The 25,640-nt window shown below is 35.7% G+C and overlaps 2 protein-coding genes across 4 annotated transcripts in view; one reads left to right on the forward strand and one right to left on the reverse strand.

Moving 5' to 3' along the window:
• Positions 1 to 635: 635 nt before the first annotated feature.
• Positions 636 to 10,702, reverse strand: THAP2 (THAP domain containing 2). Its single transcript, XM_057742936.1, has 3 exons — positions 10,140 to 10,702; positions 3,769 to 3,964; positions 636 to 1,830 (listed from the first exon to the last, which is right to left on the reverse strand). The coding sequence occupies exons 1-3, from the start codon at positions 10,208 to 10,210 to the stop codon at positions 1,444 to 1,446; spliced, it is 654 nt and encodes a 217-aa protein (XP_057598919.1). The 5' UTR covers positions 10,211 to 10,702; the 3' UTR covers positions 636 to 1,443.
• A 151-nt stretch (positions 10,703 to 10,853) lies between these two features.
• The window catches only part of ZFC3H1 (zinc finger C3H1-type containing), a 49,365-nt gene continuing 34,578 nt past the window's right edge, over positions 10,854 to 25,640 (forward strand). For all 3 annotated transcript variants that reach the window (XM_057741630.1, XM_057741632.1, XM_057741631.1), the window contains exons 1-3: positions 10,854 to 11,701; positions 16,475 to 16,891; positions 24,779 to 24,843. In XM_057741630.1, the coding sequence (XP_057597613.1) occupies positions 11,104 to 11,701; positions 16,475 to 16,891; positions 24,779 to 24,843 (1,080 nt within the window). In that variant the 5' untranslated portion in view covers positions 10,854 to 11,103. The remainder of the gene's footprint in view (positions 11,702 to 16,474; positions 16,892 to 24,778; positions 24,844 to 25,640) is intronic.

Here is a 25,640-nt window from a genome sequence, read left to right on the forward strand (position 1 = left end):
GCAAATGTTATAAAAAAGTGGGTTTTTTTTTATCATAAGCCATTACCTTATGGGAAAGATTTACAGTAATACGTGATTATGTATGTGTACTTTCATATGGTGATGTCAGAAGCTCAACTCAGGCCTGGATAATCTGATTGTACGTTAATAAATTTTTACATGATTTGACCAAAGCTGTTTGAAGGAAAGGGTTCTTATTAAACATTTATCTGGGAAAATAAGGCAAACCCTTTAAGTGTTCAAGTGGAAACTATAAGAATAGTTCTGATATTCTATTTTGTAAAATAATTAGCACTTGCACAGCTTTATCAGAGACACATGTATTTTTATAGAGATCTAAATTTCATTTCCCTTATGCAGTATGATTGCTCTATTTGACTCTCACTAAAAGAGGAGATAAAAAGCAAGCTGATGTGTAAGATAAATTGACTTCATTTTAGCTTATAAGTTGTGAAGATGTAATATGGTGAGTACTCTTCTACAATTCAATTCTATTGCGGGTTTATGGGTAAAAAAGCTTAAGAATTTTGGTATCAACACACACAGGGACAGAGGGAGTATTCCTAATGTGGAACTTTGTAGCAGCTTTGCCTATTAATGCATCAATTTTGAAATTGAAAATGTAATATTTTTATTATGAGAAAAATGTGGTATACATTTATCTTTTTGTTTAATTAAAGTAAAAGCTAGATCTCAATCTCTGTGTTATTTTATAACATATTTTCTTAGAAGATGAATATAACCAGCTACCAGTTTTTAGTTGTCTGGGTTACTTGGATGACTCAAGGGTAATTCACATTTGAAAATACTATTTTCAGAATATTTTACAAGCTATTGCAAAAGCTAATTTTGTTATGAGGGAGGCCATGATTAGCTCAGTTTTACTGATAAGTTATAAAAAGTTTAAATAAAAGAACTTGCCCTGTACTTCAGGGTTTTTTAAATAATTTTTCCCAATCACAGTGCCAATAATAATAACTTAGTTAATACAAAACCCAGGAGTTTTAAAGTTATATTTCATGTTGGTTAACTCCTACTAGGCAAATTACTTAGAATTTAGTATCCCAACTTTGGTACAGGAAAAAAATTTTTTATAATTTAAATTAAAAACATTACTTGTCATAGACTGTTCTTTAAATTTTAAGAGGTTTAAAAAGACAAAAACACAAAACACTTTACAAATATACAATTTCTTAGCAAAAATTTTAAGTACATAATTCTCACATAAGGCACTTCCATTCCCATTCAAATAAGTTTCATAAAAAGTTCTCCATTTTTCTTGTAATCAAGTCTTCATAAATTATGCAGTAATGTTGTTAACTTCAAGTAAAACTTTATTAAATACCCAATTTTGGAATAATTTCCTTAAATATCTTTACCTTTGACTAGAATGAAGTTCAAGCATCAAATCCTAATTGAAGTTACTTTTAGCCTGCTTTAGATTTAGAGAATTGGTAATGTTTTACCTTGTTGATCTTGTTCAAGAATCTTGAAATCTTCCAAAGGAAGACTGTTTAAGGCAGTTGGTAAAATGTGTTCTGATGTGCCCTTAGGTAATATGTTATTTGCTTCTAGATTTTTCACCAAGCATGTGGCTTTGATCCATCTTCGAGTTGCTCTGCGTTCTTTCTGTAGGCAAGTTTTCATTTTTTTTCTTAAGCTTGCTATTTCCTTTTCCAGTTTAATTATCCTCTTTTTTGCTTCCATAGGATTCCTAAAGGCATAACTGTGTTCAAGTAGGACTTGCTGACTACTAATGTTTGATTTTAAATTAGATGGTGTGGTTGGAGTACAATTGTTTTTCTTCAAAAGATTCCTTGACTTGAGTTTCTGAGCCGAATAAAATTAGAGGGTTGAACATAAATTATGGAATATCACAAATAAGTAAATTTTGTCCAGTTTTGGATAACAGTATTTAAACTGCTCTTTTACAAACTGATTTTAAAAGTTTGATAGGAAACATGAGCAGCCCATCGCATATAATCATGGGTTCAAGTTTCTCAACTGGTTGAAATAATGCCAGCCACCTATTTCTTTTTGTCTTCTCTGTCCAGAGAGATACAAGCATTGATTTGGAAATAGACAATGGAATCCAAGGTCTCTTCCAAATTATTGAATATAATTCTATAGAGACAAAAAAAATTCTTTGCAAAATTCTCACTAAGGCCAATATAGAATGCAATTGATTTGTAATACTGATTTGATCTCTTTTTAGGGAAAAACTATTCTCTCAGTTTCATTAGTATTTCAGACCTTTGGTCCTACTTAATAAAAACATACTCACAAGTATTAAGCTCCTGAATAGACTTACCTGTTAATTATGCACAGCTACATTTTACATTCAAGAATTTAAAATCTGGCTAGAAACTTTCTGTCCAAATCAGAAACCTAAGGACACTTTTCCCTTTATCTCTTTCACTCAATTAGTTATCAAGTCCTATTAATTCTGTCTCCTAAGTATCTCTATCACGAATCCTCTCCTCTCCATCCTTCTTAATGCTCCTACCCACGTCAGGTCCATATCATTCATGTCTGACTTGAATATATTAAAAACTTCTTTATTGATCTCTGGCTCATTTTGATCCTCATGGTTCCTGTCCTCATGAAACCTACAACTGGCATTCCTTCTGTCTAGGGGAATTGGTAGGCACTCTTTTTTGATCTTTATATTCCCAGCATCTAACTTGGATTTTGACATAATGTAAAGTTTAGTAAATACTTGTTGAGTGAATAAATAATCAAAATGTCAAAATCAAGGCATACTTCAAATTCAATAAATATCTGAGTGTGTACTATGTACCAGGTACTATTTGAGGTTCTGAGGACTCAGAAGTGAAATGCTTGCCATCCTGGAGCTTTTCTAATATCTGTGATAATTAGTTTACCACAATCTCCTCTCCCTTTTCTCCCATTCAGATATTAATTTATGTAGATTTACAAATTTAACTGTCAAAATATAACTCAAGAAAAGCAGTGGTTTTTCCTCTCTCACAGGAAAAAAATGTTTGTCCTCCTTTTCCAAGCTAAACTCTTACTTTTGTTCATTCTACCCCTCCCTAACCTTTCAGTGACCCTGTCTTTCTCAGCTAGCTTTTCCTTCTCCTGATTAGCTCTTCCCTAACTAGATGAAACATTGTTTTAAAACATTCATACTATACCTTAAATTTCTCCTTCCTTTTTTTTTTCTCCTTCCTTTTAAATATCACTTTCTAACAACTTATTTTCCACTCACTCCTGGACTTTCTAGCTTTTGTTCTCATCATGCTATTGTAGCTACCCTGTGCAAGGTCAAGAACCCTCTCCGAAGTTCCAAACTCCAAGCTCAAGCCCAGCCTAAATGCCTGAGCTCTGTGAGGTTTTCTGTTATACCTCCCTTTGCACTTATATTCTTTGGTATAACTCTGGTATTCTTTGGGTGTGCTGCCTTAAAAGCATTTAACACACATTATTTGTGTCATCTTAAAATCAGAACAGAGTGATGCTGGAGCTTTCAGTACAATTTCTGTTTTACCATTGAGTCAGTTACTGGTAACAATTAACAATGATGTATAATTCCAATACAATAAAACAGTTTGGATTAGGGAAAGAATATTGGAGTCAGGAGAGCTGAGCACTAATTCTAGCCTGCATCTTTACTGTAGTTTTGCAACGTTCTTGAGGCATAGCATTATATATAATTTCAATATATTCTTAATTGTTCCATTCTACAAATAAAAAAGGGAAGGATTCTAAAAATGGTAAAAATGGAGGAAAAGTAGCATTACTTACCATGGACTTTATATGGGTACAAAAATCAAAAATGGTTGGAACAGCATCCATTTTAAGTCGTCTAGTTTGTCCTGTTAGGTCGAAACAGGAGGCTTCAAAGTGCTTTGAACAAAGAAAAGTATGTTTTCCTGGCACAAAATTTTTGCGCCTAACCAGGCGAACCCATTCTTTTCTTCTTTTAGGATCCAAAGGAAACCTTTAAAAAAACAAAAAGGCAACTCAAATTCCAACTATCACACTTCTGGTTGCACCTAAATGGTTAAAAGAAATTTTGAAAGGTGACAATTTAAAATGTCTTCCATTTACATAAAAATTTTAAAATTTCCAATATCCAGACACTGGAACAGAAACCAATTCATGTTGATTTTTATAAGTTGTAGAAAAATTAATAAAAAACTAACTTAAGTAGTTTAAATTTTCAGTTTTAAAAAGAGACCTTTCTTCCCAAATTAGCCCTTGACAAGGGCAGTAAAAATAAAGGCTAAACTGATCTAGATCAAATTTATGTCGAACCATTATAAGCAGGAATAATTTCACAATGCTTTGTTCTGCTGGTGATGTACGTGGTCAAGACAAATCAGATTATCTACAGATTAAGTTTTATCAAGACAGATTCTGGTATTCCTTCCTCTGTGTTCCTTCATTATGATACTTACCACATTGCTTTGTAATTTTCCATTTTAATAAATTTCCAGTGAAATCAAAGTAGATTATAAGTTTCTTGAGGACACAGATCCTTATATCTTTTTATCTATCTTTAACACTTATGTAGTGCCTTGCAAACAGTTGGAACTCAACAAAAAATTTGCTTAATATAAATACAGAATATATAAATTAATAATTTACTGTATTACTTCCATGAAGATAGATTGTATATATTTTAAAAAAATGAACTCTTAAGCTATGTAGTACAGTAGAAAGCATAATTAATTACTACAAAAAGTAAAGCACTGATGACAAGCCCAGCAGGAATGTTTTTCCTTTTATATTTATGTCAAATATAAAATATACTGATATATACTCAGTGTACACCTGTTAAGAGAAAAATATAAGGGACTGTTTAAAAATTCTACTGGTAACTGTGTTGACTGACTTGGAAATAGAAGAATCAACATTCACATGTAATAAGTTTGAATTGAACTCTTCTTTAGTTTGACTACCTTATTCTTGAAGTATTAATTATGAGCTCACTAAAAGGTATATAAAGTATTTAAAAAGAACCATTAAATTTATGTTAGAAGATCATGTGGCTCAGAAGCCTCCAACTAAAACTTCACTAGGTCTTTGGCTATATCAGATATACTAGGCTTGCTCAAATTACCAGCAGGGAGGGGTACAGAGTTGAGAGCCCAGATTTACTTAAACACCCTGCCATCTCATGTCCCCATCCCCTACAACCCCAAACACACGCTGAAGATCACATTTGTATGTCACTCTACAGTTCATGTTTTCATATATGTATGTTTTTTTCTATTTTACTAGAAACCTCTGATGGAGAATTTATCTACTCTGCGTAGCCCCCTCTTAATAATAATGTATTCTCATTTCAGAGCTCTCTGTTCCAATATTTAATGATTTGAAGATGTTTTCTGAGGACTAAGCTAAAACTTAAGCTTTAGTTTATAAGTATACTTCTTGTTGGGACCTCAGTAAAGGTGCAGAACAAATAAGTACTATCAGTACTATTGTATTAGCATTTGTATAAGACTCTTCAGATATATTAAGGCTGTCTTTCAGGTATTATTTTTCACCCCCTCCCCTTTTAGCTCTTTTTTAAACCAAAAAAATTTTAAATTATGAAACCAGTGCCTCCAGTTGGACCTTAACTTGATCAAATTCTACTTCTTTTAAGACTCAGTTTAGGAATCCCATCTTCCTAACAAGATTTTTATAATCAGAAGACTCGGTTAAATGTTCTATATCATATAGCACTAATATAACTGTTTTCTAATTCTCCTGGTTAGGAGCTGTTTTTTCACTACTTTATCCTGTTAAGTAAGCATTCAATGAACTTTTCTGAGTGAACGAATGAATACACAAAGTAATGGAGTTAGTTTGGCATTACTAAATAATCTTTATCTGTGTTGAAATAAGAATAACCAACAATTTTATATTTGATTTTGGATAATGTCTTATACAGCATTAACCTTAATGATGTTTTACATGTGTTTGGATTTTTCTCAGCAAATTCAAAGGGAGGGAGAAGCAGCCCATAAGCTGAATTTAAGTAATAATAAATCCTGTAAATATTAATTAAAAAAAACTAACATGGTGTTAATAAATGGATATATTCTTCTCTACACAATAACAGAACCAGGCTTTCAGAAACATTAGATGTTTTGGAAAATCACTCAGTATTTTAAACGCTATTTTGCTTGGGTCTTTAATAGGTGAATGCCTCTTACATTCCAAGCACTGCCCTAGGCACTGAAGACATAGTGGTAAACAAAACTGACCTACCTTTATGATATCTACCTTCTATGAGGGTATACTGTAATGGGGAAGGTAGAGAATCAAATAGCTTGATGTAGTAGAGAAGAGTGGCTGAGAACAGTCTCTGGAATCAAGCCAGGTATCAATCCTGGCTCCTTCACGTAATAGCTGGGTGATCTTAAGAATGTTGTTTAACCTTTTTAGGCCTCAGTTTTATCATCCATAAAGTGGAGTAATAATGGTACCTAGCGTGGTTTTAAGGATTAAATAAGACCATGTGAGTAAATGCTTAGCCCAAAGCATATGATAAATACTAAATAAATGCTATTATTATGAAAGTAATTATGTGTCATGAGTTTATAAAGGGTAAGTACAGGATTGCATGGAACCATAAAACAGGAAGAGCTAATCTCCTCAGAGGCCTTAAGAGAGTACGAATTAGTATGGTAATAGTGGAGAGTGTTAAAGGGTATCCTGGGGACAGGGAAGAGTGTTGTGACCTGAAACGATGATGGAGGGCCTTCTAAATTAAAGCGTAATTTTGAACTTTATCCAAAGTGGCATTGGTAAGCCAGTAAGAGGCCTAATTTAGAGCTGATTGTTAACAGAAAATATTTTAATTGGTTGTTAAACATAGCCATTATTAAAAATTAAATTATGTAAGTTAGCATCTAAATAAATTAAAAACAAAAGTAGTAAATACTAAAAACCCATCACTTCCTAATTATTTTACTACCATCTATACTCTTAAGGTTACTTATGTCTGTTACACCTGTATGGAATAAATGTTACAGAATAGGGTAGTATTGGACATTTCTTCCCAACTCCATGATCAGTGATGTCATATTGGCAGTTTATAACCAGTTACGGTGGGAGTGTTTATATCATGGAAATTGGACAAACACTACAAATGGGGGCTTTCCCCCTTCCCTGGAAATTCTGTTGTTAAACATTTAGCAACACACCATTGATTATAGAAGAGCAGTTAGGAGTGCATGAATGGAAGCAGTGAACCAGTTAAAGAGGCTGCTGTAATACTCCAATTGAGAGGGAATGGTGAGAAGTCAAGGGAGGATGACCTCCCTATTTCTGAGTGGATGGTGTTTCCATTTACTGAGAAAGGGAATATGGGAAGTGGTGTAGATTTGGGGGAAGGGCAAGTTCAATGGTACAGTTTTAGTATGTTGAATGTGAGGAACTGAAAAGACGGGGAAATAACTGAGACACTTATAAGTCTAAAACTCATTAGAGAGATTTGGACTGGCGGTATTGATTTGGGAGGCATCAACAAGTAAATGTTAACCAAGAACACAGTAACAGTTGCAGTCCTTTTGATAAGAGCGGGAAGACCTTGGTCAGGGGGTGGAGTTGCAGAGGAGACTGAAGTTAGGCCAAAGAAGGTGACAGTCACAAAATTAGTGTCAAATAATTCAAAGTAGAGAGTGTTTCAAGGAGGAAATGATCACTTGCCATGAAAAAAGGATGTAGGAGTGACAACTCATGTTGGCAAGAACAATTTCAAAAGGTTATTGGGGAGACTCAGACTGGAATGGGCTGAGTAAAGAGGTAAGAAAAATGGTAACAGTAAATTTAGGCAATGTAAGTTGTACATGGTGATAAAGAAGTCTACCAATGTCTTAGGAAAGGAATGGATTAAATGTTAACTATGAAATAGGAATTAATTTTATTACAAATAATGCTATTTTAAGACCTAATGTCTGGGGTTACACATGAAAATGTTAATTTCATAGCAAGCAAATGATCACACACGGAAAGGAAGTATGTATGTTAGTGTACCACTGTGCATCTCCTAAACATTCTTGGTGCCTTGACTCCTCCCTCTCCCCCATCTTCCAAATCAAATGATCATAAAGGTAGTTTCTCCTCAAACATTTCTCAAATCTGTCCACTTCTTTCCATCTCTACTGTCAGTACCACTAGTCTAGGCCACTGGGTGGACTCTCTCTGGTTTTACTACAGGTTCCTAACTTTTCCCTCTATCAACGGTCTCCTCTTCTAATCTAGTGCTGATTGTGCCAGCAACTGAAGTTATGTTGTTTAGTTCAGTTGATGCTGTAGCAGGATATCCCTGTGAAATGGTAGGTATGTTAACATTCTCTAATAGGCTCCTTTCTTGTCAAATTCATCTCTTGATGATGCTTGACCAGCACTTTAAGTAACACTGTAATTCTCCGCACTGCAGCCTGAGGGCTTTTTACTATACAAATCTAATAACGCCATTCTTTTTAAGCCCTCCATGGCTTCTCAAGTACTCACTGGATAAAACAGAAAATCCTTAAAGTATCATACAGGACAAAATCTATGTCATCTTTTGGTCTCATCTGAAATTTCACACTCTTTGAGAAGAGTTCTTTGACTTTCCAAGGCTAAGTTAGAAACCCTGAAGGTCTCTGTTGTGGCACTTTACCATAATTATTTATGCTGGTCTTTCTCATTCCAACTCCAGGAAGGTTAAGAATTTTCTGGATCTCTAGCACCGTGTCAAGCAAATAAGAGCTTGGTACACATTTGATGAATGAACGAATAAAGTACATTTGCATAAAGTAAATGAAAAACAGAAACACCACAAGGATTTTTTTAAAAGTGGTAACTTTTAATAAATGGGTACATTTATTCATAATAAGGTAGGGAGAAAGGTCAAGGACATCATTTCCACATTCTAAAATCTTGTTAAGTTGTGAGGTATATAAAATCAGAACTGTTTGCACTTAACTTTTTGAATGCTGCTTTTCTTCAGGCATATGGCAGGCACTTCAAGAGAAGGTTAACATTTACCAAGTACTTATTAATATTTCATGTAGTGTTCAAAGAGCTTCCCAAAGTTCTGATTTGACAGAACTAAAGAATTTTTCTTTCTTTATTGGAGTATAATTGCTTTACAGTATTGTGTTTGTTTCTGCTGTACAACAGAGTAAATCGGCTACATTTATGCATATATCCCCATATCCCCTCCCTCCCTATCCCACCCCTTTAAGTCTTCACAAAGCATTGAGCTGATCTCCCTATGCTCTGTAGCAGCTTCCCACAGATGTGGCACATATATATAAACGGAATATTACTCAGCCATAAAAAGGAACGAAATTGAGCTATTTGTAGTGAGGTGGAGGGACCTAGAGTCTGTCATACAGAGTTAAGTAAATCGGAAAGAGAAAAACAAATACCGTATGCTAACACATATATATGGAATCTAGAAAAATGGTACTGATGAACCTAGTGACAGGGCAGGAATAGACATGCAGCCGTTGAGAACGGACTGGAGGACATGGGGGGAGGGGAAGCGAGGACATAGTGACAGAGTGGCATTGACACATACACACTACCAGAACTAAAGAATCTTGATTGCTCCTCCGGCAAACGAAGGAAAAACATACCCTGGGTTCTTCTGATACTACTCCGTTCTAGTAAGAACAGAAAGCTTATCTTTTCCGCTTTCATTAACATCGCTTAATTCCACGGCTATTAATGACGACTCTCTTACCGCAGAGTTACTGTACGTGACTATTAGAAATCTAAATGCTTCCCATGTCAATCCAGCTAGTGAGAACTGACTGATTATAACGGGAACACAGCAGGCTTTTCAGGTGATTGCTGACTTGAAGAGGAAGATCTCTCCTCCTCTTACGGCGTCATTAATATCAAGACCTGGTCTAATACACAGGGAGTAGAAGAGTAGAACATTAAGGCATCCTCCTGTCACTTTCTAGAGAAGGAGTAATCAGCGTACAGAACTTGGCTCTCTTTTACAAAGTGAGCAGACCTTCCCCGAAGGGAGAGAAAAACGGGGCGGATTTGAGAACACACACACAAAGGGCTAGCGAAGTTATCAGAATTAGGAGACTCCTCCTGTTTTTTCCACACAGGCGACACGCAGCCTAGGAGCTCCCGTCTCCGTCACCCCCGCTCCCTGCCCAGGTTACCTGTGGAAGCTGACGTTAATGTGCTTGTTGTAGGTGGTAGCACAGCCCGCCGCGGCGCAATTGGTCGGCATTTCCCTTTGCCCCTCATTCGCCGCTGTCTTAAGCCTGATTTGAGGCGCGGGCTGCTACGCTTCCTTCGGGCAGACTGGGCAAGCGAGGCTCGGGAAGGGCCCCCCCCCTGCTGAGTTACGGGCGCTAGGTGGGAAGAAGGGGTGTACGTGTGTGAGCGCGCGGGGAGTGGGTGTCAACCTTCCCTTTCTCTTTATTAATATGGCGGACTTGAGCCAGCAGAGCCGCCAGTCCTGGAGCTCCAGTCGCCTACGTCTGCCTTCACCAACATGGCGGATGCAACCCGCCCTCTCCCGGCTCCCAAAAGGAAGGGGGATTACCGCGTCTCTCTAGCAGCTGTCCTCCGAGCAATTACAAAGAAAGGATGTGTCCCCCCCATCCCCCCATTGCTATGACACTCTCTCGCAGCCGAGATTAAGAACAGGCCCACCTAGCCCGCCACGCACCCAGAAACCCCAAAACCCAGCTCGGAGTGCGTACGAGGCTCAGCCTGACAGGACGAACCCTGAGCGAAAAGCAAAAGAAGACCACAATTCCCAAAGAGAATCGCGTTGTCCTCGTTATTATCGCGTGAACTACGAGCCTTGTTTCCTGCGTGCCGCAGGAAGTGACGTCACGAGCAGAGCCACTTCCAGAGCTGCTTTCTCGCGAGGCGGAAGAGCTCCGATCGCGGAGGAGCAAGGGGGCGCTAGGGCAAGGAAGTGGGTTGCGACGGTCCGGCGAGAAAAAGCTGGGGTGCGGGGAAGTTGGGGAGCAGAGCCCGCTAGGTGTCCGAAGCAGGGTAAGGCCGCACCGACCGGGTCCGTTAAGAAAGAAGGAAACCGAGGAGGAAGGTAATTGTCGGGCGGATCCCCGGACTGAGGGCTAAGGTTGTGTGGAAGGCGCTGTTCCCGGGATGGCGACCGCAGATACTCCGGCCCCGGCCTCCAGTGGCCTCTCGCCCAAGGAAGAAGGGGAGCTCGAAGATGGGGAGATCAGCGACGACGACAATAACAGCCAGATACGGAGCCGGAGCAGCAGCAGCAGCAGTGGCGGCGGGCTGTTACCGTACCCACGGCGAAGGCCTCCTCACCCGGCCCGGGGCGGTGGATCCGGCGGAGGCGGTGGCTCCTCCTCGTCGTCGTCCTCTTCCCAGCAGCAGCTGAGGAATTTCTCACGCTCCCGGCACGCGTCGGAGCGGGGCCACCTCAGGGGACACAGCAGCTACCGACCCAAAGAGCCGTTCCGGTCTCACCCGCCCTCCGTGCGGATGCCTTCGAGCTCCCTGTCCGAAAGCAGCCCCCGGCCGTCCTTTTGGGAACGGAGCCACATCGCCTTGGACCGTTTCCGTTTTCGAGGCAGGCCTTACCGGGGTGGGAGTCGCTGGAGTCGGGGGCGAGGAGGGGGTGAGCGAGGAGGCAAGCCGGGGAGCAGACCTCCTCTGGGAGGAGGAGCGGGATCCGGATTCGGCAGCAGTCAGAGCTGGCGAGAGCCCTCTCCACCTCGGAAGAGTTGTATCCTTAACGTGGCGGTCTGCCCTGGGTGTGTCACTTACTAAAGTTCCCTTTAGCGTCATTACTGGGTCTGTGAGACGAGTACCTTTTCTGAGTCGTCAGAATCGCTGATGTGTCACTGGGTTAATATACTTTAACGCAGGTGGTTCTTTGGTAATCCCCATGTGTCGAACTGTAGCGTTCTTTTTTTTTTTTAAAGAACTTTTATTGAGATACAGTTAACATACAATAAACTGCATATATTTAGAGTGTACAATTTGATTTTTTTTTCATATTAGTGATGTGCATATGGCAATCCCAATCTCCAATTCATTCCCCCCCAACCCTCCCCGCTTTCCCCACTTGGTGTCCATGCGTTCGTTCTCTGTAGCGTTATTTCTTAAAATTGCTTTATGAGCTATATTGCTTTTTATGGATGGGAGCCAAACTAGTGGAATCTAAGTGTAAAGTCATATTTGTAATATTAAATCAGAAGCCCGAGTTTCATTAGCCTTTGTTTTTGTTAGTACAGGAACTTTGTTTTGTGAAGTTGCCTTAGATTGTCGCAGGGAGAAAAAAATATTAGCCATAAAAAGTTTGGGGAATACTGTTGCTTATTTCATATTGCACTGTCATATTGGAAATTGTGAAGTTTCATTCTGCATAATCCACTGTTTTATTTGTAATTCTGTTTTTACTTTTCTTGACTTATTACACATTGCTGCTTTTTAAAGTTGAAAAAAAAAGCTGGTATCTTCACCAACTCTATTAATTCAGAGGTTTGAAATTCATATATCTTTGGGGGAAACTTTACCTCCTTAACTTCTATTTCTTTTGGAAATTTTGGACATTTCATAATTCTTAGTGCCAACAAATGTGTGCTAGAGAATGAAACATAACAGCATTTTTGTTTTAATGTATTGGAAACCTTGGGGTTTATGGAAAGGTGGAGTTTATGGAGAGATAAGAAGGAAAATAGCAAAATATCTGATTTTTGTTCCCTCTAATTTTATTCTTAGTTATCTTAAACATTCCTGAGTTTACTTATCTGAGGGTTTGCTATTTTAAGATGTATTTGTAGAACTGTGTCTTTTTTTTAAATTTTTCAAGTTGAAGTATAGTTAATTTACAATGTTGCATTTCACATGTACAGCAAAGTGATTCATATATATATAATATTATAGTAACATAATGTGTATTCTTTTTCAGATTTTTTGTAGAACTGTGTCTTGACATATTCCATGATAACTGCATAAAAATAGTTTACTAAGAACATTTGTTACTGGTTGTAATTTCCATGGTGTAATCATTTTTTAATATATTCATTATATATGAAACTTATAATGTAACTTGTTTGGGAGACACTCAACATTATTTTCACAGAATACTTAGGATCAAATGGTCTTTCCCAGATGTCAGGATAGAAAGGGCACCAGAAATTAAGTTTAGGTAAAAAGTAGGAGCTTCTGGTGCTAGTGTTCTGAAAAGACTTCTACAACCAAAAGTTTGGTTAGGAGCACTCCAGGATTGTTTCAGAAAAAAATCATGTAGGTATTTAACTTTTAAAAAGAGGATGTTCTTTCAGTAAAATTAGAAAACTTCTGCCCAAGGTATTTTTTTAACCAAGGATTTGTTAGTTGTCCATTCTGAGCCTAAAAACAAAAGCTGTTTAAGTACACATATAAAAATTTGTAAGAATACGAAGATGAAACTTGTAATTTGTGTTGGATAAACAAATGTAAATAATTATAATTTAGTGTAAAAAGTTCAAGTTGAGGTATGTAAAAAGTACTGTGGGAGTTTAAAGTTTTTTCTTAGTTTATTTTATATTAGAGAAGGAAGTGATGCGTGGACTTGCCTGCCTCCTGCCTTTTCCTTCTTTATCCATTCATTCAGTACCAACTTGGCCTCTAGCACATAACTTTATTAATTGTTAACCTTATATGTTTTTATTAATGAACAGGCATATGATGTTGTGAAGCCAGTATGGGAAAATATCCAGTCTGATTTCTGTAGTAATTTATCAGAAATGAGCTTGTCTTGCTGTTTTTCTTTTCACAGATGCTGCACTTAAGGATGATTGAAAACAATCATCTGCTCGCTGTTTACCTCGTGAGGTATCACTAACCCATCCTAGAGGTGGTATTCTTTGTAAGAATTTGTGAAGGAACACATAGTTCCCAGCCACTTTTGTGTAATGTGAGCAAACTAAATTTGTAATACAAAATTTTGTTAATTCAGATTCCTTTAGTACCATGATTTTACTAAGTTTAATTCACATTTCCACTGTGTGACTGTAATAATGACATTTTTATTTTACAAATATTGTATTAAGAAAGAATAAGGGTTATTCAGTGACTCATTTCCATAATCTAGAAGTGAAGTAGCATGAGTACAGGTGGGTTTTGTTTTTTTAAACTTTTTTTTTCTGTAATAAAGGCATGCTAGATGCAGCTTTAAGGAAATAGAATAAACCAGATTCTATTGCAGTAATTATTTTCATTCTTACTCACTTTTAATTTTCCTTAGTGATAGACACTTTGTCAATCAATCTTAGCATATGTCTCCTTTGGATGGCTGCTGTTTTAAACTTTCAAATCTGATCAGGGCTAATATAATGAGACCAGTGTCTCTTATCAGTAGATAGTCATTCCATTTTCACCTGCAGTTGTAAAAGTTGAATGGCAGTTCTTTCTTTAAACCAGGTTTCAATTACAAATTGCATCTTGACCAATTTTAAATTAAAATTTTTAAGTGTTGGTTTCATCCTAGCTATTCTGTATAGACAGAAGTAGGAGATTTCATTTAGCCTTGAAGGAGATTAATTAGTTATAACTCAGTTGTTTCTCTTCATTTTTCTGTCCTTTAGTTATTTTATTTTTTGTTATTGTACTGAATCTTTTCCCTTTATGAATGTTTCCAAGGACGCTAGTCATATTTTTTTGTTACTGTGGCTCCATTGAAAAAGTGAGATGTAAATGTAGATAATTACATAGTTTATGTAAGGAGAGTATGTAGTGGTGGGGTGGGGGAACAAGTAATTACCTGGCATAGTGGGTGGCATTTGAATTGGGGTCAATTTGAAGAACAGAAAAACCTAGATACACAGCTATGCATAAATTGTGATGAACATGGAAGAGGTGAGGTTGGAAAGGAATCATGAAAGCATTATATGCCATTATATAGATTTTGGACTCTATTCTTAGATTAAAACAAGGGATGAGATCTGATGAGATTTGTGTTCTAGAAAGATTAGTCTAGCAATAGAATGGGGGATGGCTTGTGGGAGATAGAACCCTAGATGTCTATCGCCAGCCAAAACTATGGGAGTGCATTAGAATACTCAAAATGAAAAGAGAGAAGCTAAGTAGAGCTCACTGGCAAGCACCATTTTGGCAGGAGTTGGGATAGAAAGGAGTCATGAAGACTTTAAGGTGCAAAAAAAAAAAAAGGGTAGGGAAACAAGGGGAGAGTGGAGTTACGGAAGCCAAGAGAGAAGTAGTTTTCAGTGTTTAATGCTGCAGAGAAGTCAGGTAGAATACGGTTTGAAAACATGATGGGTAAACACAGCCTGCAGAAGCCAGTTTCCATTTGGTTGAGGTGTAAGACAGATAATGAGAAACTAGTATTATTTCAAGAAACTGAGCTCTGAAGAGGAGATCAGAAAACCAGAGACTTACTAAAATAGTTTTGCTGCAGAACTATTAAAGATTTTCAGTTGTAATGCTCATTTAGTTTCTAAAATATGTGGTGGTAATTCCCATTCTTAAATCAGTCATTAGGGAAGTTTAAAAATCTTTGCAGATTGCTTGTCCTGAAGTTGTTACATAGAGAAGAAACTATATTTAGGGAACTGTAATGTCATATCCTAGCCAATTTAATGATCTATAAGTGACATTTTGTATTAAAACCACATAAAGTACTAGTCTTTTCTCTTGTTAATTTCTAGGCTTGAGAAGTGAGGTGGAACAATTCTCATATGTATGAATGAATTTGAATAAAAATTGTGGTTTGGAACTTTGTAGCCATTTCCAACCAAGAAGTTATGTTGTATGTATCACTATGAAAACAAAAAACAAAAAAAATAATTAGTTTTAAATATCCTTATCTTCAGGGAAAAATTAGTTTAGAAGATACATTTTGAATACACTTAAGGTTTTTTTATTTTTTAATTTTTTTAATTTAACTTCCTTCATTGTCTTAGTTGTGCATAAGTTAGATGTTAGTATACTTGAACTCTAAGGTTGTTATCTGTTAGGTTTTTAATACAGTGCTTCTTATTCATAACTTAATCTTAATTGTCAGTGTTCATTTTTTATCTCTTTTTTAAAATTTGAGACATAAGAAGAAACTAATTAAAAAGAAGAAATGTTTTCTCCTGATTATCTGCAGTGTAAATTATCCACATCTGTGACAAACCATTCAGTTTCTCCCCTCTTCCTTCTGAAAGGAATCTTTAACATCCAGCTCATAATGGGCTTTCCTGATAACCTGAAGAAGGAAGGATGCTATAACCTAACTACGTGTAATACCTGTGGATCCTATGGGTAATAAGTGACACTAGTGATTTTGTAAGTGGACTATTGATATGAATACTTCTTAAATTGAAGTATAGGCACATAATGAAAATGGGCATTAGCAGCACATATTTTAAGTGGCATTTAGTAATTTTAAAATATCAATTCATCTTCCTTGAAAAACATGAAAAGGAGACAATTCATCTATAGCTTAATTTGTTTTTGTTAAATTAACTGGAAAATTTTTGGACACTGATTTCCTTAATATGCTGTTCAGCCAAAAGTTTTGGAAGATCTCCATCAAGAAAACAGAATTATTCATCAAAAAGTGAAAACTGTGGGGAAGAAACTTTTGAAGATTTACTTTTGAAGTATAAGCAAATACAGTTGGAACTAGAGTGCATCAATAAGGATGAAAAACTAGCTTTGAGTAGCAAAGAGGAGAATGTGCAAGAAGATTCTAAAGCACTGAACTTTGAGGACCAAACAAGCACTGATAATGTCAGTATTATAAAGGACTCAAGTAAAGAAGTAGCTCCTGAGGAGAAAACACAGGTCAAAACTTTTCAGGCATTTGAATTAAAACCACTCAGGCAAAAATTGACTTTACCAGGAGATAAGAACCGATTGAAAAAAGTTAAAGATGGAACAAAACAGCTTTCCCTGAAATCTGACACTACTGAGTCTAGTCAAGGTAATGGAATTAAAAATTTTAATTAGTGGTGAGATTCTCCTTCCTCTAAAGGTGTAACTAGTTATTTTGGTAGTGTACTTAATTGAAATGGTTCTAGTATTTTATCTGTGAATTCTTTTTGCACTTTCTGCATAGATAGTCATATTGTTGGATGATGACAAGTTTTGTTTCATTCTCATCTTTCACCACTTTTGGCCTTAAGTGCTGATCAGGACTAATAACATAATTTTTAACATAAGTGGGCACCATTGTTCCCCAACTTACAGGGACACTTTTGCCATTTACTTTTTTTTTTTTTTTTTCATAGATGCTACAAGTCCTTAATTATTTTTTTTTAACTATTTTATTTTTTTATTATTTTTTTTTAAATTTTTTTGGGGGTACACCAGGTTCAATCATCTGTTTTTATACACATATCCCCGTATTCCCTCCCTTCCTTGACTTTTACTTTTAAACTTGTTGTTGATTAAGTTTTTTGTTGGAGTCCTTTATTGGGAAAATGAAGTGTTCACCCTCCTCCCCTCACCCCCCATTCCTTGTTTGAAAATTTCAGCATAAATGGATGTTGAAGTTTATCAAATCTTTTTTCATTATGGAGAAGAGCATCTAATTTTGTTCTTTAATTTATTAGTGTAATGGAGTATATTGATTGATTTTTTTTTTTACATGTATATAATTATTTTTATTCTGTTCCAAATTTATATGTAAATTATAAGGGCTATATAATTTCTTAATATCTCTCTGCTATATGTATATCTCTTTTTTCAATAAATGTTTTATCTTGAGCAAATTCAAGCTTAAAGAAGACTTGCAATGAACCCCTCATTACTTTTCTTTTTTTTTCTTTTTTTTTTTTTTTGGGGGGGTACACCAGGTTCATTGATTGATTTTTGTAGTGTTAAACCACCCTTATATGATTGGGATAAATCCAGTTCATGATATATCACTTTTATACATCATGGATTTGGTTTGTTAATTTTTTCTTTTCCTCTTTTTTATGAATGTATGATTTATATACAGTAAAAGTTTACCCATTTAACTGTATAATTTCTTGAGCTTTGACAAATGAAAGCATTTGGGTAACCATTGTTAGCCATCACTGTTAAGATATAGAACAATTCCATTAACTCCCACCGATTCCCTCATGCCACCAACCGTGTGTGGTAGCCACTGGTGTGTTTTCTGACCATGTACTTTTGCCTGTTCCAGAATGTCATGTAAATGGAGTCATATAGAACATTGCCTTTTAACCCTAGCTTCTTTCACTTAGTGTAGTGTATTTGAGATTGATCCATGTGGTTGCATATGTCAGTACTTCATTCTGCTTTATGGCTGAATGTCCCATTGTATGTCTGTGCTACAGTTTGTTTATCCATTTCCCACTTCAGGGACATTTGGGTCTTCCAGTTTTGGGTGATTATGAAACTTTCATAAATAAAGGTTTGCTAATGTTTTGTTTAGAATTTTTTATTTAGTTTCATAGCCTGTAGTTTTGTTCCTTCTTTTTCCTTACATGTTTTAGTGTAAGGTTATGATGCTCAGAATGAATTGGGGAGTGGTTTCCTCTTTATTCTCTGGAATAATTTAAGCTTGGAATCATTCTTGGGATATTTGGTAGATCTTGCTGGTAAAATTATCTGGGCCAGGATGGAGTTTTTTCTGGGAAGGTTTTAAACTGCTGACTGTTCATGTTTTCTATTGCTGGTTAAGGCAGTTTAGGTAAACTGTGCTTTTCTAGTAATGTGTTTGTTTCCTGTAAGTTGTATAGTTTATACTGTTATTGTTACCTTTTTATTATTAGTTGCATTTATAAATTATATCGCCCCTTATCTTTTAAAAATTTCCCCAGAAATAAGTCCACAGCTTTTAAAACTCATTAACTTTTAGCCTCTCTACTATTAACATCATTTTGGGCTATGAAATTTCTACTTTAGCTGCATCTCAGTTTGTGATATGTAAATTTTTTTCATTCAGTTCTAAATATTCTCTAGTTTTTGTTGTTCTTTGGCCTGTAGGCTATTTGGAAGTGTGTTTCTTAACTTCCAAACATGTACTTTTTTTAGCTGTGTTTTTTATTATTGACTTCTAAGTGAATCCCATTGTCAAAGAATGAGATCTGTATGGTACCAATCTTTTGAAATGTTTGTAGAGACTTGCTTTATTGTTTAGTATGTGATCGATTTTTGTAACTGTTTTTGTGTGTTTGAAAGGAATGTTTGGATTGTTAGATCAAGCTTTTATCTTCACAGTTTCCTTCTAAGATGTGAACATTTTTTGATCTGCTTGATCTGTCAGTTGCTGAGAGGCTTGCTCAAATCTGCCAGTATGGTGGTGGATTTCTGATTTTCAGTTTTTGCTTTAATAAACAGTTTGAGGCTGGGGAGTTGACTTATTCTCATTATTATATAGTGACCTCTATCTCTAGTAATGTTTTTGCCTAAATGACTATTTTGTCTCATATTAATAGCCACACCATCTTTCTCTTGATAAGTATATATGCTTTGTATATCACTTTCCATCCTTTCAGTCTTTCTGTACCTTCATGACCCAAATGTTACTTGTACATTGTGTGGAGCTGGATTTCATTTGTAATTTAACCCAACAATCTTTGTCTTTTAACAAGAATATATAGTTTGTTCACATTTTTTTCATGATTACTGATATTTGTATTTATTCCTTTTGTTCTTTTTTTTCTTCCTTACCTCTTCTGATTTTTTTTTTTTAATAGTTTTTTTTTTTTTCTTTTTTCTTTTACTGGTTTGCAAGTTAGGTACAAAGTTTTTGGTCTCATATTGATTCCTTTAGGAATAGTAACATGAATTCTTATCAATGTTTAAAGTTTATCAAGTTATTTACCCTCTCCCTGATATACAAGGACCAATATTTGCCTACCTTTGCCCATGTATTTAACACTTTCTTGGCTCACTTTTCCTTCTATATTTAGAATCACTTACGCTTAAAATACATTTTTAAGAATTTCCTTTAGTTTGTGTCTGCTATATGAAAAACTTATTTCTGTTTACACTCTTTTAAAGACAGTTTTCCTAGGTTTAGAATTCTAGATTGATTGATTGTATTTTCAATATATTGAAGATATTTTCTGGCTTCTACTGTTGATTTTGAAAAGTCAGCTATCAGTCTTAATAGTTTCTCATTTGAAGGTAGTAATCCATCATTTTTCTCTAGCTGCTTTAAAGACCCTATTTTTGTCTTGATATTCTGTAGTTTAACTATGATGTGTTAATTACAGACTTTTTGTTGTTCAACTTGGGATTTGTTTTTGCTTCTAGTTTTCATTGATTCTGAAAATTGTCATTATCTCTTAAAATATTGTCCCATTCTCTTTCTTTTTTGGAACTCTTTATAGTTGTATGTTATGTTAAATCATCTTTATCTTCCATTTCTCTCAGTTTCTCTTAAGTTTCCATCTGTTTGTAACTCTGCTACATTCTGCAAAATTTCCTCTGATGTATCTTTCAGTTCACCCAATTCTCTTTATCTGTGTCTGATTGGCCTTAAGCCCACCTATTGAATTTTAAATTTCAGTTACAGTTTGTATTTTAGTGTTTCATTTTTGTTTTGTTTTTTGGTCATTGATTTTTATTTTCTTCTCTCTGTTTTTCAAATTTATCTTTATTTCTTTAAACATGTTAATTATGGGTTTGTTTTGGCGTTCCCCTTTGCCTGCTCGTTTCCAGTATCTGGATCTAATTTCTGATGTTTGCTCTCTCTGCTCTCTCTCTCATTTTTGGTACCTTCTTTTCTTGAATGTTAAGTGTTTTTTGGTTTTGTTTTGTATTTTTTTTTTAAAGTAGGGTGTTTATTTTCCTTTGAATTTTTTTGGTGGGGATTTTTGGAGGCCTGTACAAAGGTGAATTTCCTACAGAGGATTTGCTTTTGCTGCTGCCAAGGACTAAGTAGTAGACTTTTGATTTGAGACTATGTTATATTTGAAATTTTCAAGGCAACCCATGTGGTGTAAATTTGGTTACAGACCTGAGTGGTGACTAGTTTTGGTTACACAGTCTTAGGGACATGTTTTTTCCTCTTCAATTTAGCACTGTGATTCCAGATAGGCAGTTTTGAAAATTATACCCCAGTGGGATAGAAAAGACACATAAATATCATGGAGTATAATAAGGGTTATAAAAGCCTGCAATAATACAAAGGAAGGATCAAATATTTTCATTTGGATTTAGGAAGTTTTCATTGTGATGGAAGTGTTTGATATGTGTCTTGGAGGATGAATCTTTTCCACTTGGGAAGTCAGAAGGAACCAAATGAGCAGTTGAAAGCACAGAGAACTTTTAAGGGATATTGAGATTGAGCTGATATGGGTGCAATGTGAAATATATGTATGTTTTGGGGAGTTGGATATAAATTTATAAAAGTACAGGTTGCGACTGAAATGCAAAGGGCATTGACTGTCTTGCTAAATTTAGATTTTCTTTAAACCTCAGGTGGGCCATCAAATATTTTTAAACAGGAAAATGGTGTGGTCAGATGTCTGTTTTAGGAAAATAACAAACAGCAGTATAGAAGAGGGATTGGAGGAAAACCGAAAAAGCTAAAATTTATCTAAATCAATAAATTATACTGATAAGTGTCAGAACACATGCTTCCTCCTCGCCCACTCTTCAGCATGACTCAGCTCTGCCATTAAACTTTTCGACTGTTGTGGGTCAGCTTTTTCCCCTATTTCTCTCAGTGACTCTTCTATAAACCTTTTACTCAACCTTTATCCCTATTGTCAGCCTAAGAGCTTGCGTTCTATTTCAGGTGATCTTCCTCAACTTCTCACTTTTCACTTCCTGATTGTAAACTTATATCCATTTCAAGTTTCATTTCAGTTCTTCTCTTCTGAGGAAGTGGTGACCCTCTTGTTGTTTATGACCACTTTGTTTTAACCTGATTCCTGGCTCTGATTTCTACCTTCTCTGGGACCTTGCTCCAGGAGTTGTTTATTCAGTTTCATCTTTAACCACTTTCTCTTATGGAGTACTTATATAACACATTTGAGTTTTCCATCCCCAAATTTAAACAGTTCCTCCTCCTCATTCTGCATTGTCCCTTAACTTCTGTCTTTTCATCCAGACTTCCTGAAAAGCTAATCTAGCTGATTTCTTTCACTTTACCTCTCACTCCTTCTTAAGTCAATGAGGTTTGCTTTTCTGCCCCTACCAGAATACTGAAACTACTCATGGCAAGGTTACTTTAACCTAATTGCAAAATTAATTTTTCATTTTCATTCATTTTTTTATTTCATTCTTCCATTTATTCAAAAATTAGTTGAGCATTTTTTTTCCAGGCTCTTGGAAATACATTGGTGGAAAATAGACAGTCATTTATGCCCTCATGGGCTTGCATTTTAAGAAGAGGAGACGGTAAATATGATGAGTAAATAATAGTTGTAGAGAGAGAAAAAGCGTAGCAGTAAGTAAGTTAGGATGGAGATAGTGGGTACAGGCTGCAGTGTTAATGGGTATCAGGAGAGCCTGAATTTGAAGGTGAGATTTAAACAAAGGCTTTGAAGATGGTGGGGGAATAGCCAAATGGATATCTGGGGAAAAGAGGTTTCTAGGCAAAGAGAATAAATAGCTAGAGCATTAATTTTCTAACTTCGGTCCTTGGACCTTCCTTTACCTGGGAACTTGATAGAAATGCAAATTCTAAGGCCATATCCCAAATCTACTAAATTGGAAACTCTAGAAATAGGGTCCAGCAATCTGTATTTAACAAGTCCTCCTGTTGATTCTGACACCTGCTGAATTTTGAGAATCACTGAACTAGAGTAATGACCCTTAGGGAGAAGGGTACTGGCATTTTGGGGGAATAACAGGAAAACCAGTGCAACTGAAGAGGAGAGAGTGAAGGGAGATGAGTAGTGGGAGAGAAGAGGTCAGAGATAATGGGTTGGGGCAGATCATGTAGTATCTTATAAGAACTTTGGTTTTTATTCTGAGTGAAATAGGAGCTGTTAAAGGGTCTTGAGCAAAGGACTGGCATAATTTGTTTTATATTCTCAAAGGATCACTCGGGCTGCTATGTTGAGAGTATTCTATAGGGAGTAGACACATTTATTATATTCAGTGATTTTTTTCTCACTAACCTTGAAATTTTGGGTTTCTGTGCTACTGTACGTATCGGTAATTTCTTACAGCTTTGTGATTTTCCTTTTTTGTTTTTTAAAAAAATACTTTTCCTTTGTAACTTCTTGATTGTTGATGTCCTCTGTTCTATTCTCCTTGGGTGTTCTCAGTTATTATGGTTTTAACTAGCACCTATATCCTGATTGTCTCTAGCTCAGTTTAGAATTTCAGGTAATAATTTAAAAAATACTGCATGACTGAAGAAGACCAATTTTCATTTTGGAAGTATTGAGTAAGAATTGAAATAATATTATTATTATAGAGATCCATGACAGTGGTAGGACAAAAGGACCAAACTACACACTTGGTCATTTAAACCATAACCTGCTTTTATTAATCTTTCTGTAAAGTTAGATTTATGGTCTGAAATTTATGATTTGTGCTTGTTTTTCAGGTGACGTTGTGTTCCTTAGGTATCTGCCAGCTTAGTGGACAGTTGCCTCTATGCTCCCTTAAAGGGAGGTGCTGCCACCTTTTATAGATGAGAGAGAGCCACATCACGACTTAATGAAACTCATAGGTTTCTTCTCATGTAGAGGTTTAGTTCTTTCTACATTTATTATTGTCTTTATTTTTTTTTTTTCTTGTTCATTTTTGTCTAATGGTTATTACTATTCTGGTATTCTTTGAAATATGGTCAGTTTTGTTGTAAGGTGACATATGCATTCCTGAAAATCACTACACTGCAAAATTGCACAATAAAAACCACAGGGCTTATGGGCAAATGTTGTTAGGGAAGCAACACTCAAAAACCTTGTCAGTGGCACATGAAAAAAGATTGGAATCTAATAAAAATGGTAGTGCAGGATTACATATTAAATGGGTAAAAATGCGTGAGATACAGTAGATCTTCTTGAGCAATCAAATTAGGATGTTTGAAACACTGGCAGTGGTATTATAGGGGAAGAAAACTAGGCTTGGAGTTTAGACTTAGTTTGAATCCTGGCTTTGCAAATTCATTTGTGTCATCTTGAGGAAAGATTTTCTTGGTTTTTAACCTAATCTGTTTTAGCTATGAAAGTGTCTCTCTCAGTACTGTTAAGTATGTACTATACTTTTATTTTGTGATTTGTAGAGCTGTCATAGATTAGATAATATGTAAATAAGATTTTGTATTAACTTAATCAGAAACCTGCACCCAAGGCTAGAATTCTGGAACGTGTGGAAGGACTTAATTTTGTTGATACTTACTTCTGCTGATACTTTTCTGGATAAATAAAGGACATGTCTTCCTTTCTTTTTGTTTGTTTTTTTTTCTTCTACTTTTTGGCCAGGTCCCTAGGACATTTCTTTAATGACTAACTCCAGTACAGTCTCTGAGTGTTGAATTCATTTCAACTTTTGAGATCTCAATTAATCATCATATATTCTTTTCTGTGTATTATCTATTCAGTAATGACACTTTGTTTCTTGTCTATCTACTCTATAAATTCTGTTCTTATTTGAAATAATTATTTGTAGTTAAGTCATTTTTACCATAGTGCAGTTTTAGTTTATAATTTAATATTTTGAATTGTTTTTGCCTTATAACTTTCAGAAATGAGGCTGATATGGAAAGTTTGTTCAGATTTTCATTCTCTCTAACAACATTCTTTCCTTTCGGTTGAGATCTTGAGAAAATGAGATCCTTTAATGACACCGTTTAAAATACTTACTAGTGAATGTCATGTAGCATTTTATTTTAAATTGATTGTAGCAATCCTTTAAAGCATTCAAAGTATGCTGTTTTATTTTAAAGGATTAGAAGATAAGGAACAAAATTTAACAAGAAGAATTAGTGCCTCAGATATTCTATCTGAAAAGGTAAGATATTGCTTTGTGAGATTGGATATCTCTGTAAGACTGATTCTTGCACTGTTTTACTCTGTTCATTTGAAAGGGAAATTGTCTTGTTTTTCACTCTTTTTTTTTTTTTTTCCTCCATTATTGCTGTACCTCTGTTTGGATATAAGCCTTAAAAGATAAGAAAATTTGGAGAGACATCTTGAAATATCTCCACTGGGTTCAATTAAATTATATTTAATTGAAATGTTATATGTATCTATAGATGATCCTTTTGCTTGTTTGTTTTTTGAAACTTCTAATTTTCCTCCAGAGATTTTCTTTTCCTAATTTCGAGGGATTATGTGAGAAGGCTTTGGAGTTAGACAGACCTTGACCCAGTATCCAATTCTAGCTTCTCTTATTAGCTGAGTGATCTTGTGTAAGCTGTTTAGCCTTTGCTTGCTTCTGTTTTCTTTTTACAAAATGAGTTTAATGTCATCTGTTCTCTGGGTTGTTGTGAAGTTCAGCAGGATAAAGTACAAGAGCATTAAGCACTGTGTTTGACGTGTAGTAGGTACTCGCTGGCCCAAGCCTTTTGTTTGTTGAATTAGAGAGCTGAAATATCTGCAGTTTCAGCAGCTTCTTCTAAGATTTCAGTTACTTATTGTTAGTAAATTGAAATGATGCGAAGAGCCTAGAAGCTTTGGGAAAGAGATGGTCCTGAATTTAAGGATGGTAATGTAACAGCCACACACATACATACACAAACGCACACGCACACACACGTGCGTGCGTTTATTTATGTATATAGTTTTGAATACCCTAACAATAATTCC

Source organism: Hippopotamus amphibius, chromosome 7 (assembly GCF_030028045.1).
Source record: "Hippopotamus amphibius kiboko isolate mHipAmp2 chromosome 7, mHipAmp2.hap2, whole genome shotgun sequence".
Lineage (NCBI taxonomy): Eukaryota > Metazoa > Chordata > Mammalia > Artiodactyla > Hippopotamidae > Hippopotamus > Hippopotamus amphibius.

Coding starts and splice junctions, on each gene's coding strand:
- THAP2 (XM_057742936.1), bottom strand. CDS start 10,210: ATGCCGACCAATTGCGCCGCGGCGGGCTGTGCTACCACCTACAACAAG. Junction 3,965..10,139: donor ATTAACGTCAGCTTCCACAG/GTAACCTGGGCA, acceptor GTTTTTTTAAAG/GTTTCCTTTGGATCCTAAAA. Junction 1,831..3,768: donor GTACCCATATAAAGTCCATG/GTAAGTAATGCT, acceptor TATTCGGCTCAG/AAACTCAAGTCAAGGAATCT.